The 15,634-nt window shown below is 34.0% G+C and overlaps 1 protein-coding gene across 5 annotated transcripts in view; it reads left to right on the plus strand.

Moving 5' to 3' along the window:
* Positions 1-7,028, plus strand: part of LOC147025329 (carnitine O-palmitoyltransferase 2, mitochondrial-like) — a 118,782-nt gene extending 111,754 nt beyond the window's left edge. For 3 of the 5 annotated variants that reach the window (XR_015059459.1, XM_085886193.1, XM_085886197.1), the window contains one exon: positions 5,956-7,028. Coding sequence is in view for 4 of the 5 variants with exons in the window: in XM_085886193.1 (XP_085742319.1) it covers positions 5,956-6,003 (48 nt within the window). In the remaining variant the exon portion in view is untranslated. Of the gene's footprint in view, positions 1-5,862 lie in introns of all 5 variants that reach the window. The other 2 variants (XM_085886191.1, XM_085886196.1) reach the window with 1 other exon arrangement.
* Positions 7,029-15,634: the final 8,606 nt, after the last annotated feature.

A 15,634-nucleotide genomic window follows, 5' to 3' on the forward strand; every position in this document is an offset into this window, starting at 1 on the left:
ACTTCTCTTAATGCTCTGTTTGTCCACCTCCTGAGTTGCATTTCATTTTGAGATTGTAGTAAATTATTTTTCCATTGTTCAATTGATAACCATCAAAGTTTTCTTTCCATTCAAGGATATTTTTTTTCTTTACATCCTCCAACTTACTATTTTTAAATTGATTCGCTTATTTGTTTTATTTACTTTATTTTATTTTAGTTATTTTTTCAATTAGATTTATTTGATAATTTGCACATTCATTATGTTTTCCATTTATATACCAATACTGAGATTTTCTCCACTCTTTAGTTGAAATAGTGGGCATATGGAACTTGGTTCGACCATTTATATATTGTGAAAAAGGTGGCGGTCGCCCTTAAAAACCATAACCCATATTCTATTTAGTTAAAACTTGTATCCCTATCGAATACAATCTATTCTATATACTCTATGACTAAATATTCACTCTATCATACAATATCCATATGGAACACAATCTATTCCATTATCTAAAATAAATCTCTTGTCATAAAAGGCTCCTAATGCCTTTTTATTTCCTTCTTCACTTTATATCTTATGTTTATAACTTCTTATTGTATTCATTTTCCTATGTTCTTCTTTCTTTTTCATCAAACAATTAGTTATAATTTCTAAAAGTTATTGATTTCTTTATTACATATTTCTTTATTCCCTTTAACCTTTTATCAATCTGATCACCACACTTATAAGCATATGCCTTTGCTCTCAATTCAATAAACTCACTCATTACTTTTCCACCCAACTCATCCTTAAAATTACCAATAACCTTTTCATTCTTTTTTGAAAATAACTCACTCTTCTTACTAAAATTACTTGAATCAAATACTCCAATATTTTCTTCATATCTTTATAAACATCATCAGTTTTTATATCGACAATAAAAGTATCAGTGTGCATATACAACAATGAAAAATTTTCACCATACACTTTCTTTAAGTCATAATACAAATAATCATACATCAATATCTTTGATAAATCAAGAACTTCTGTTCCAATATAAATTGGTTTATCCATAACAATACTTTCCTTTTCCAAATGAATGGCAGAAAAGTTCTCTGAAAAAACCTCTTCTCTCTCAAAACTTGGTTTATTTATCATTCTAGAAGCTTCTTTCCAAGATGTTGCAAATATAATGTTTTGCCTGTTTCTAACATTCTCCATTGTCTTTCCAAAAACAGCATTATTCATCAATTTATAGAATTCCCCTTCAAATTTTACTTTTGTATTTGTTCTCATATCTGTATTGAATTTAATATACTTTTTCATCCAAGGACTTTGTTTAAATTTTAAAACTCTATGAATTTTAGCTGCTCTCAATACTTCTCCGAAAAACTGTTTCAAGCTTCTCTAATGCAAAACATATCCCTCTTTATCAGAGAATGTTGATAACTTTTCTGTTGATTTACCTTTAATATTAAAACTTTTATGATAATCACTTAACCATTCTTTCTTTGGGGTTTCTTTCTCACATGCAAAAGGAATGTCTTTATGCTTATTATGAAGATCACTCAGGTACCTCAAATCAACTTCAAAATAATAACCTTCTTCTTCCTCATTCAATTCCTCTTGAGAAGAAACAACAATATTCATCAAAACCTTTTCATAATCCTTTTCTTCCACCCACTCTAATTTACCATAAAGCAGAGATTGAGACATTGCCCATCCATACAAATTATTAGCATCAAAATACATCAAACAATAACTATCTTTTTCACTTTCATAATTTGGAAGATATTTATGATTTGCTTTAGCATATCTTTTTGAACATACTTGTGATATTTCACCTCTCTTCGACTACTCAATCATCAAAAGCATATGTACATCACTGATTAAATCTATGTCTTGTTTTGTCATTTTCAACATTGCACTCCAAGCTAAACCAGGAGCTGTGAAATAGTAGGCAGGATCTAATCCAGAACAATTTTTATTATGATAGTGATCTAAAAGCTTCAAACACATTAGCTAACAATAAAACATCTGTTTTTAGATACAAATCATGATATTCTCCAATGTTTTTTATCTTAAATATTTTCCAAATTTATCCTGCATGTTTATATTCCTTATCACTTATCTCTTCTTCATAAAGGTTATTATGGAAACTTTCTTTTGAAGGAAGTTGTGTTTCTTTAAATCTCATAAATGAATCCACATAATCATAAGGATAAATTCCCTTACTTCTAAGATTTTTCTCTTTACTTTGAATTTCATTCCTTGTTTGAATTTCCTCTCCAGTTAGAATTCCCTCTTTAATCAGAATTTCATCTTTAATCAGAATTTCCTGTTCAGTTTGAATTTAATTCATTGTTTGAATTTTCTTTATAAATAGAATTTCATCTTCAGTTCAAATTTCTTCATTAATTTCCTCATTAATTAGAATTTTCTCTTTACTTTGAATTCTCTCTTTAATCTGAATTTCCTCTTTTGGAAAGAATGAATTAAGATTTGGAAAAGAGCCCATGGAGCTTAGATTTGATGCGAGGTAGGCTAGTTGTGTTCCCATAAACTTGTAAGAATCTAGAAATCTAATACAAGTGAAAGGTTTTGTGAATATCATTTTTGCAAATAAAATATACTTTTTGCTTGTGTTTGTTACGGCAGAAATATTCCCTGGTGTTTTTGAAAGTTCATTTATAAATAGATGTGTATCATAGTTGGCGCTGTAGTGAAGATAGACTGGAATAAAAGAAGGAAATTTATAATTAAGATTACAACAGGAATGAGCGGGACCTCCATATTTACCAGTAAGATGACAATGATCCGTAACTTTAAACTCCTTAATTTTCTCATCACAAATATGGCAGATATTGTTCTTTCTGAATTCTAATTTTTCTTATTCGGTGAGTTTCATCGGTTCATTTGTTTCTTTTATTAATTTAGTTAGTCTTTCCAATCCTTTTCTAATCGTTTTACAAACTCTTGTGAAGCTTTTTTCCACTATAATGTTCAAGTTTATTATACTTTTCTCCAACAGATGATTTGATATAATAACAGAAACCACAAGGAATATGTTTTTGATATTTATTTGTATATGATTCTTTTGGATTAGGAGAAGCAGTATTTATCTTTTTAAGGATACATTCAAAATCAGCATATATCACAAATGGGTGCATGATGGATCTATTATAATCTTCAAAAGAAATCTTTTCACCAGGTTTATGCATTATAATTACAGGTGATTTATGATTATTACAATATTTTGAATGTTGTTCTAATCATTCTTTTGTATGAAATGAATTAAGACATCGCTTACAAGGATATATTTTGTTTGCTGTTCTGAATACCTGAGAAGAGATTAATCTTGATAAATTATTGATGTATGTATAATGTGAATTCTTTCCAACACTAAAATATAAAAGATCAATGTGTGATTCTTCATTTCCCTCTGTAATCTTTAATACCTGAACTTTATTCTCTCCCATTACTCCTTATACATAAATAGAAAAATTATTATTTTTCTCAAATTTAGGAATATCAGTTAGTGGCATTGGGAATTAAAAATCTTTAATGTCCAAGGCATCATCATATATCATATATTGATTTACTCTTTCTCAATGACAATTTGGTGGATGTAAGTTAGCAAGAACATACCAGAGAAAAGATTTATTATCGTTGTTCTTAATATTTACAACTGCCTTCTTTAGTTTTATTTCTTTTGGTAATTCAATATAAGAAGAAGCTTGAAGGATCTGATTTTAAGATGTGTAAATCTAAAAAGATTATTTTTGTGATAGTAAATTCACCACCTTCTTCAGTGTTATCAACATCTTGTTCTTGTCTCTAGAGATCATCGTAAACATCACATCTTACAAAATCTTGAAATGTTGAGATAAAGTGTGGGTTTGTCCTCATATAAGGAGTTTGTTCTTCATCTTGTGTTTTCATATTCATTTTCACTCCCATATAAAACTTTAAAGTTTTCATTTCTTTTAATGTCTTTTTAATAACTTTTTCAACATCAGGTTTCAATATTTCAATTGATTCAGCTTTTGATGATGGACCAGGTTCTCCAAATTGAAAAATACTTATTTTAATATGATTCTTAAAAGCTCCATCAGTGTTTTCAATATAATAGTCTCCCTTCACTTTAAACTCATTCTACTTGTGTTTTTGTGATTGAAGGTGATTCTTATAACTACTCTTCAAAACATCCTTTGAGCAGATATCAGAATGTTTTGTTTCCAACTGAAGAGGAGATATTTGTTTGAAAAGATTGAATGTGTGTTTGTTGGTTTGAAGGTGTTTTTTTATAATATTTATATTTGTGATTAAAAACATCGCAGTACGTTGTATTCACCATATTTATTTAATAAAACTTTGCTTAAACTAAAATTTTCTTGATGAAAATTTCGTATAATTTATAGGTGAATCTGTGCTTAAAACCATTTATCCTCCAACTTATTTCATTTAATAAATGCAATGTTTCAAGACACCAAAGACAACTTTCATTCAATCTCTTCATTTGTTAAAGACACTGAGAAATATGTCAAGGATGTAAAATTGAATAAAGATAAATATAACAACTATTGGATAAAAAGAATTATGGTAAATAATATGAGTTCTTTAATTTCCTTCAGTGGAAGGGCTTTTAGTATACCTGGAAGAACATCAATTAAAGTATCTGTAACAAAAGTTTCTCCTCTCCTTCTGGCAATATATTCAAAACTAGAAAAAGCAATGAAACAAGAAAAGTACCAAAAAATAAAAACCTTATGGGTGAAGCTTTAGAAAGAAAAGATAAGACCATCTAAATATGCATGGAGAAATTTGTATTTTTTTTTTCAACAACCCTAAAGATGTAAATCCTGATGAAATAAAGGATGAAATATATCAGGTGAAATGACATTTCGCTCAGTTGTAGTTAAGGATCATTTTAAAATTACCTTTAATATACAAAATGTTATAGTTGAATCTGTTCATGAAAAAAGGATATAGATATTGATGGTAATGTTTTTTCTACTAATTAAATATGTCATTATTCAACTGAAGATTTTGAAGATTATTAGAGTGATTATGATACCGAGAGTTTGCATTCAAATGATAATTATGATACCGAGAGTTTGTTTTCAAACAATAGTTATGAAAGTAGTTTTATCGATGATTCCGAAGATGAATTTCAGTTTAAGTAAAGTTTTACTTTTCGTCCGTGGGCTTATGTAACATTTTCTGGTTTTGTCATTTTTGGGGTAGATTCGTGTTACCCATGTCTCAACACATCTAGAAACTTCACTCATTTAGAAAAAAAAGGGTGCCAGTTTTCCCACTAACATTTTGGGCCTCTATTTAGAATTTCAAAATGGCCACTGCTGAAAATCTTTTTAAAATAATATTGCAAATTAACCATAACTATTCATTCAAATGTCATGCAATATTTATTTTATTTTATCTAAACTCATATAAAGGGGACAAAGATTCATTAGAAGCAAACTCAGAGCACTATAAATACTCTAAATATTGGAAAAAATTCAAGATGGCAGCATAATTCGGGGTTTTTCTATGTAAAATGCCATTACTTTTGAACCAATAGACATAAGAAAATGTTTTTGGTGTCTAATCATATGTTTTGGCACAAGAGGATTCCAATAATAACAACATATTTATGATTGGAACACTCTTTGCCAATCCTACAAAACATTTAACAGAAATAATATAGAGCATGTCATTCAATATAAATTTATTTGGGCGGTTATACAATTAGAACATGGATAATTTTTTTCGTCAAAAGTATGAAAATGCTACAAGTATGAATCAGGAGTGTCAATGTTACTGAGTAAACATTTATAATTGTCATTGCTTCATTCATCTTTGAGATCTTTGCCAATTCTTGGTGGTGTTGTGTTCGTACAGCTGTTGCCTTCCCCACCACATTTGCAAAGTTCGGTACAGACCACACTGTTTCCTGTGCATGAGCACCTTCTTGAACACTTTGATTTCTCACAGTTACACCTGACGAGCTGCAGCACTGAGACTGGAGCTGGTGCAACCTGATAAAGAACAATCAGTAGCCTTTTGTCTTGGTTTCACCACCCCAAGGTCAAAGGGTCAAGAAAAGTTGGGTTCAATACCATATCCTAGTGCCAGATATTACACTGGACATGGGCACGGCGTATATGTTTAATCCATGCTCCCTGAGTCGGTGGCAGTTTGTCAACTCCTTGTTCATCTGTGAGTTGCTTGAACAAAAACCATCTCAGCATCTTTGCTTGCCCAAAGTGGACTCCAACTGGAGAGAAAAGAGAGCAAAGAAACTCTTCACAACCACGAAGAACTTCTTCAGATGGCTCATCCCCTTCGCCAAGGTCAGCTAGTGCTCTCAGAATGGTGGGGCTTGCCTTCAGGAAAGTTGTAAAGCACCCCTTCTTTCCCTTCCCTTGGATATGTCCTGTCATATCACAGCCTGCACCGGAAATCAGCTGTATTTGATTTTGGTGTCAGAGACATTTGCCTCTTTGTTTTGCATGCTTGCACTATGGAATGTGAAAGAGTGTGACATGTGTTGCTGAGCTCTTTGGCACGTGTTTTTGTTGTTGCAGCTTGAGTTCCTTGTAATGTCCACCTCATCATAGCAACTAGTTCTGCAGGTACACACTGTTCTTCACAATTTGTCAATGAGACATAAAAGGTCCATGGGTTAGATTTGCGGGCTTGCAAGATAAATTGCCTAAGTTTTGAGCAATGAAAGATGGTCTTCATGTCTCGTCTGATAGCTAAAACATCACGTTCCTTCACAACCCCATCTATTGCTGACCGAACAGTTTCCTTAGAATGAATGACTGCAGGTTTTCTTCCTTTTGCTTCAGTCATTGTGAAGTTTGATATTTGTTGTTCTATTTTGGTGAGTAGCACTGCACGTGTAATCTGTGGGTTTGGAATGCCATGATTGTGCATAATTTGGTTGTATCCTGTTGTTACTTCCACTCAAAATTAGGATGCTTCCTTGATCTATAGATTCCTGCAATTCAGCACTGAACTCGATCTCTACAAAAATAAATTTCCCTGTATTTTCTACCTGATGTTCTCTGTTGCTGACTCTTTCTTTGGCTTGTATGTACTTGTGCCAGTTAATGGTATGGCAATTTTTGTGATATTTAACATCCCTTGAAAGAAAGTCACCATCAGTTATGATGTTTGCCAGGTTTACTTTCCATTGTTCATTCCCGCTAACATCAACTATGTTTTAGATTGACACTCCAATTTCGACACTTCAACAAGTAATAAGGCGTTCTGTCTTACAACCACAAATCTTCTCGTTTTGACAGAAGAAACAGTGTTCATTTTGGAATGGAGAGTAACGAGATCTTGTTAGTGTGCTGGTAGATGCAGGAGTTGCTTGCTTTGGGGTGTTAGATGTTTGTGATGCAGGAGGGCGACCAACGAATTTGCTGTATGACAATACACTTGATTCGTGAGATAAAACTGCTTAATGCCCGGTCACACCTTGACGTTTTAGCCAGCGATGGCAAGGTATTAAATTGTATCTAAAACGCTGGCTTACGTTGAAATTTTGATGTTTTTTTTTTAAAGATTCGGATGTATTCATAGCGATTTGGTCTTATGTATAACGCATTGGTAACGGACACAGAACGTTTCGTTGTGTTATAGATAACTTATACCAACGAATGCTGAACCTGTTGTCGGCCTACACAACCGATGCCCAGCGATAGTCTAACTTAGGCATAGCGCGTTGCACGCATCGCCGACGATGTCGTGAAATAGCCTATTAAAAGGCTGACGCACAATGATTCGAATCATAACTGCCGTAGAAATGGAAGTGTCAACATCGCGGTCACACCTTGGCGATCTTGCCAGCGTATGCCGACCTAAGAAAAATGTGTCTAAAACGTTGGGGCACGTCAAATACGCTATGAGTAAGTTTGATATACGTGAGTACAACGCTAAAGTACGCTATCATACGTCGTAGTAAGTAGAGTACGTCAAGAAATTTTAAACATGTTCAAAATTTTACGACGTACTCGGCGTATGACACACGTTCCGCATGCGATGGGGATAAGTTTTATACACAATATGTGGACGCTTACACACGTCCACAAAGGCTACTTATAAGCTACTCATAAGTCGAAACACGTCGCGGTAATGTCTTTTTTATGCGAAACTTATTTCTAACTTATGTTTGACGTGCTTTGAACCAATTCTTTACGTAGTCCCAACACACATCGATGTATATAGACGTATTCCAATGACGTCTTCCAGTCGACAAAAAAAAAAAATTAACGTGTTTCTAGCTTACAACTGCCATATAAAGACGTGTTCCCAGCGGTTTTGGGAATTGGTATATAAAAATGCTGCTCATAAAAGGGGAACCCAACAGTGTTTTCGAGTCCTTTTTGAGTCGATGTCCATGTCAGCAGTAACAGTATCAGTATCAGTATTAGTATTAGTATTAGTAGTAGTTTGTTAATATTGGCAGTAGTAGGTGAGTGTGAGGGGGAGGGTGTGGGTTATGATGGATCATCCTTGCGTTTAACGATTTAACGATTTAAATGATAAACTCAACGATTTAAATGGCTGCATCTCCACTATTGAAAGTAGACGCTTGCGCTCAAAAATTGGATTTTTTTTACACTCAACGACTTTTAAACGGTACCACTCAGCTATTTTCATTGTTTACAATGAACGATTTAAATTGCTGTCACTCGCCTTTGTTTTTTTGACGCTGGGGTTTGGAAATTTGAAGCGTTTCTTCTGAACGTGTTAAAACGCTCAAACTCGTCTATTTTAAATAGACGCTGCCGATGGACAATTGGAATCATAGCCAAGCTAGACATCGAAGTGTGAACATCCTCGTCATGCCGAAGAAAAGTTTGAAGAATGCTGCAAATAAGTGTCCTGGCCGTGGCCGTGGACGCTGACACAAGGACGATCCATTATACCGACGTCTTTCAGCCTATGAGTAACTTAAAAGTAACGTCTGTCGATGTGTGGCAACGATCGCGTAACGTGCCAACAACACGTTGATCATAGGTTAGAAATAAGTTTCGGGTACGCTAAACATTACCTCGGCGTGTCTCAACTTATGATTAACTTACAAGTAGCATGTGTTGGCGTCTGTCAACGATCGCAGACCGTGCATACAACTTGTGGCCAGCGTAGCGGAACGTGTGAGTCATACGCCAGCATACGTCATGAAATTTCAAGCATGAAAAAATTTGAGGACAACCAAAAAGTACAACGTTTAAAGCCAACGTACAACGATGTATGGCAGTGTTTTTCAGCATGCTCTCAATGTTATCAAAACTTACCCATAACGTATTCAACGTGTGCCAGCGTTTTAGAAAAAAAAATTAAAAATTGGCATACGTTGGCTAAAATGTCAAGGTGTGACCGGGCCTTTCGTCAAATCTAGCTTTGTCTCTATCAATGTGTTGCTTGTGTTTTGCTTTACCATGACATGTTTTGTGCCACACCGCATGTTGGTTGTTCAGTTCTTTTCCAGATATGCCACTCAGTTGTTGATGCAAATGATCATACTCAGGGTTTTGATATTGAGCCCTCTTGCTTATACAGTCCAACAATGATTGGTATGATTCCAGTTCTGGTAGTCACAGATGCTCCAGTTGATGAACACCTTTAATGTCAGTGAACTTGCCTCCTTGACACAACAAGCAGATTCGTAAGTCAATGGAAGGTTCAGTTACATGCTTCTTACATGATGGTTCTCCACAGGACACCATGGATAATCTGGAATCATAATCATAAGTGAAATTAACAATTTGCCATACATTTCAATGCCTTAAGTATTTTATAGGATGACATATCCATTGTGCATTTTTGGTCTTCTGAAATAAAGCAGTAAGTTATTTGGTTCATAGTGGATATGCTTCATATTGCAAGCAGAAAATATTCGTCAGATACCAGTAATAAGTGTCACATTCATACCAATATTTCTTGACATTAACATCAAACTTGTTGATATCCATGCAAACAGAGTTCAGATGAACAGTTGTCTCAACTGCAATGCATTTGGTACCCAAACTCTATTTGCACACACTTTGAATTATATGTTCAAAATAAAGTTACATACCGAAAAATCATACATAGAGGGTAAAAACGGCAGCCATTTTGAAATTCAAAATGGAGGCCCTAAAAGCTAATTTAAAAACTGGCACCCTTTTTTCTGAATCAGTGAAGTTTATTGATGTGTTTAAACATGGGGGCCAAGAATGTACCCAAAATTTTGCTTTTTTTTACATAAGCCCACAGACTATTTATAAATATGCTCGATTTTGAGCCTCTTGAATTCCCTGATTCTCCATATGACAAATTTGAGAATTGTCCAGCGTGTGAAAGACGGGGATTAAACACTGAGTCAAAAGCCTATAAACAATGTATATATTCTGTGATTATCTTCCAATTATTGATAATAAAAAATATAAAAAGGAAAATAATTATTTTAGATTTATGCCAAAAATGAATTACTTTCCAAGATTGATTAGAGAAATGAATGTAAAGTATGAGGGTGATAACACACCTTTCCTTACAAGGGAAGAAACTGAACGTATTAGAGAAATGTTAAAAGGATTGTTGTTATATATTATTCACGATCGTCATTGTCAGGGAAATATCAACACAAGATATTGCATAAATAAAATAATGGATTATCTTGAAATTAAACCTGAACTTAGGATAATATATAGTTTCTAAAAAAGCCAATATTAATTTAAATAACCTGTTTTCCAAATATATAAATGAATGATTTTTTACCCATTTGGGAAAATAAGATAAAATTTAACAATCATAAAAATCTTCCAAATTCATTAAGATGTCTCATAGTTGGTTCAAGCGGATGTGGAAAAATCTGCTTACTTTTGAAGATGCTCCTGACTCACAACTTTTTAGATTATGATAATTTAATAATTTTCACAAAGTTGAGTTTTCAACCTGAGTATCAAGTAATCTCACAAGGTTTTAATGCTGGTCTTCAAAAAGAAGATATAATCGGTTTATTTAAACTTCAAAAACATCTAAATGATGATAACATTGAAGATATAATACAACGATTTTGTGATACACAGAGATGTAAAAAGAAATCAAAACCGATAACTTGTATTCTTAGTGATAATACAGATGATATACCGTCTCCCCAAGATTTGGATAAATCAAAAAAGAAGCTCGTTATCTTTGATGATTGTGTTAATGAGAGAAACCAAACGGTAATGGACAGCTACTACACAAGAGGGATACATTCTTCTTGTAATTGTATTTATCTTAGTCAATCGTACTTTCAACTCCCTCGTCGTTCCACCAGAAACAATGCTAATACTTTTATTTTATTCAAGTTAAATTCAATAGATAATAAACAATTTTTGGAGAGATAATTGTTCTACATTATGCAGTAAAAAGGAATTTGGGGATTATATGAAGCACACGACTGAAAAATATAAATATATTGTTGTGAAACAAGATGACATATTAAATGATATTTTCCAACAAATAAATGGATGCGAAAGAAAGAGCAAGAAGATTTAAGGAACATCAAGAGTTGGTTTCAAAAGTTGTAAATCAACAGGAAGACATAAAGAAGAAACACAGACAGAAACTAATGGGTGAAGAAGCATTTGAAAGAAAACAAGAGAATTTTTTTGAAAACCGCTTTTAAAAAATTCCCAAGAAAAAATTATAGATGTTTCCACAGTTCCCACAATAGAATATACTCCTAAAAAACTTCAACTGATAAAAGATTTCAGTCAAATGACAGAGGAAGAATTAGAGCATATAGGCGAATTCGAATATGATGATGAAAGATTATTTCAACAACTGGAAGAGATTAATCGACCCCCTGATTATATTGTGAATGCTCTTCAAAACAATGAATATTCAGCGGAATCAACAACCAAAGCAGGACTCATTCCAACAGAACAACCAGCAATATTTCATCTTGTTCAAGAAATGGCATTGATATTTAATGATGAATTAAGGTTCTTGAGTTCTGCTCAACCCCCTGCTAAATTAATCCCCAGATGAATGTTTCTTCTCACAAAAGATGGAAGACAAGCTTCAACTGTGAGGGGTGAATCAAAGTATTTTGATAAACCATTGGATATGAAAAATAATGATGATAGAGTATATATTGATCTGCTGAACTCTGTTAATTATAGGGTTAGTCTTTCTGGTAAACGTGGCAAGAATGAGAAGGAGAAACACATTATTCAGGCTTTAAGTATCCTTGGTTCAGGTGTTAGTTTTCTTACAAATGATCCATCACAATAAGTTAATTGACTGTTATTGTTGTTTGGAAGTAAGAAGGCTGGAAATAACAATTGTTTTAATGAAGCATGAGCCATTTTAGACCAGTTGATGAAAATGAAAATAATTTATAAATATCAATCCTCTTCTTTTTCTTTTGGCTGCTCCCTTTTCGGGGTCGCCACAGCAGATCATCCGAATGATCCGCATACTGATTTGGCACAGGTTTTATGCCGGATGCCCTTCCTGACGCAACCCTGGTCGCCTCTTACGACACAGGGATATGGTACACCTATTTTAACCGGGGTATACACCAGCCCAGTACACTGGTACTCATTTCACCGACCTCGGAAGGATGACAGGCTGAGTCAACCCCCTGGTGTATTAATTCAGTGGCCCAACAGGGCTTGAACTCAGGACCTTTTGGATCCCAAGCCACTGCCCTAACCACTGCGCCAACACCAGGCTTAATTTATAAATCTCAATATAAAGACATTTTATCTCATATTAAATAAGATGAGAAGCACAATCCTGAGTTTTAATTTCACAACAAGCGACCACGCATCTTCATTCCCATATCCAATACAACTTGACCCAACAAAAGAATATGAGGCGTCTTTATTGTCCATGGAAACTTATAATACCTTATTTAATATAACTCAGAAAAATGACAAGTTTAGTTATAATCCGGGAAGTGGATACAAAGGATAACAGTCTCACCCGGAGCATACGAGATTTCTCAAATATCTTCCGAAATTGTTCCTCTTATGAAAGAACAGAGTATGAACCAAAAAATATTGCTATAGTTATTCAAAAACATACTTCAAAATCAACGATTAAACTTAAAAATAACTACAAGGTTGATTTCACAATTCATAATTCATTTGGAGAGTTATTGGGTTTCTCCTCAAAAAAGATTGAAAGGAATGGGACGTTTTACAGTGATAATGTCATGCAAATATCCTCAGGAATAAATTCGGCATTAATTCACTGTGATTTGATTGATGGTGCTTATAATGAAGGAATAAGAACAAATACAATATTTTCATTCAGTGCATACTCAACCCCAATTGGTTATAAATTCAATATGGAACCCAAAAATCTGGTTTATCTCCCTGTGTCAGGTAAAACCATATACAGAGTATATTTTAGGATAAACGACCAAGATAATCGTACGATTTATTTTAATGCAGAAGTTATATCCATCAGAATTCACCTACGTGAAGTTTTCCAATAAATAAATACGATGGTTATTGTGAGGAAACACGAGTTGGGAAAATCTATATCTATAAAGTTGAAAGTGTGTCAGTGTGTTTCTCTGTGGCGTATGGACGTGAAAAGTACTGGACTGATCCTCACCAAACTTCACCTGCTGACAGAACATGTACCCAGGAGTGTCCCGATGTAAAAAAAATTGTACTTCCGACTTCCGGTTTCCTAATTATGACGTCATCACCTGATTTTGTAACGTTAATTTTTCAAGTTCAGCAGATTACCATGGGACCAACGCCACATACAATATATCTATTATATGATTTTAAGTTTTTGTTTGTCTGTTTGTTTGTTTGTCTGCACGCACTAATCTCCTGAAAGGGGAAAGATAGGAGCTAAACACTGAAACAAAAAATGTCGGGATGGGCCCCGGGAAGGTTTTAGGCTATGTGGCAAGGCCCCTCAGCCCTGGGGGGAGGGGGTGTATTTCCCTCTCACCCACCCCCTTATCCTATGACTGTCATGGCCCAATATGGAGCAGATACTGTGCTCGCATCAGACATATGTATAGAAGATTAAATTCATTCAAAAAGAACCCGGGCAGCGCCGGGTGCATTAACCTAGTATAAAATAATTACAGGGGATGGGATGTTCCTTTCCCCATACTACAAGGGCGAAGGTATGTATCTTGGTGGAGGATACTATAAACCGAAGAGACAAAGGGGTGTCAGACATTAATTTAGAGGGGATGGGATAATTGATACTCTAATGGGTATGGGTTCAACTATTCTTAAACATAAAGACCTAATTCGTTCAACTGCTTCTGCTGTGGGAAATGTAGCAGGTGCTGTAAAGAGCATAAAAGATGCCCAAAAGGAATCTCATAAATTAGAAGCAATAAAATAAATTAAGAAAGGCAAAACTCAGTTGTCTCCCCAAGAACGACAGAAAATAATTCAAATACTTGGGTCAGGGTTTCAAAAGTTTTAACTTCTTTTTTCCGAATTAAATAGAAGTATGGAAGCAATTGATAGTATCTATGATTTGGATGATACGATTATCATCTCAAACTCCACTAATAAAGAAGATTATTTCAAGGTAAATTCAATAACTGGAACAGACTGGAATGCAAATGGTACAAAAAGTTTTGAAATAAATAATCAACAAACTTATTTGAATCTATCCGAAAGTTTCTTGGTGTGTAAATTTAAATTCACTAAGGCTGGGAATAACACAAACGCAACACTTGGAATTGATTTCTTCTGGAAAATGTTTGATAGTGTTCGTTTGTAAATTGGCACACAAGAAGTTAAAGCGGTTTATTATGTCTCTGCTGTATCTGAAATGATGAAATTTGCACTCTATACATTCAGTGATAGAATGGGAAAGGGGGCTGTCGAAGGTTTTATTTCTGATATGTCAACAGGAACAAAGACAGACCCTGGATATACTCAAAGGAAAGGAGCATATAATGATGATACAAAAGCAGTGAATAGTTTTACTGTGGCAGTTCCTCTTAAAGGTATATTTGGATTTTGTGATCATGATAAATTCTGTATGGTCTTAAAATTAGATTTCAACTGCAAAGGAATGATAATGAAAATAGATTACTTTTTGGTGTTGCTCGTGCTTTTGGTGCCCAGAATAAATTTGTAATTGATGAAATGAGTTGGTATATTAGTGAATATATTTCTAATCTTAAAAGAGAAGAGATGTTAAACAGAAGACTTAACTCAAAGAAAACACTCAGTGTATCATACCTCAAAAGAAGTTGTCAACACGTCAAACTAAACCAAACCACTTACACGTGGAATTTGGGTGGTCTGGAAGGAAAGCCACGATATCTGTGGATGATATAAAAAAATCAGATGGTGATACTGCTACAGATAAGAAAAATGCATTGAGTGATAATGCTAAGGTGAAACAACTTCGTGTTTCTCTCGATGGAACATTTTATCCACAAGATAGATTGGAAATTAATTGGGAAAAAAAATGATTTTGCTGAAGCATACAAGTCTTACCAAAAGGTGTACGAAAGTAATGGAAATAAAGAACCTATTTTGGATATGACAGCATTTAAAAGTTCGTGTACAATCTATGTGTTTGACCTGAGTGCTCAAAAGGAAACTATAAAGTCTACTCGAGTGGATACATCCCTATATATTGAAAGAGGAGAGAGTGAAGAAGTTGATACATATTGTTT

This window comes from Eptatretus burgeri, chromosome 6 (genome assembly GCF_056783735.1).
Source record: "Eptatretus burgeri isolate ZD-2024b chromosome 6, Ebu_testis_v1, whole genome shotgun sequence".
Lineage (NCBI taxonomy): Eukaryota > Metazoa > Chordata > Myxini > Myxiniformes > Myxinidae > Eptatretus > Eptatretus burgeri.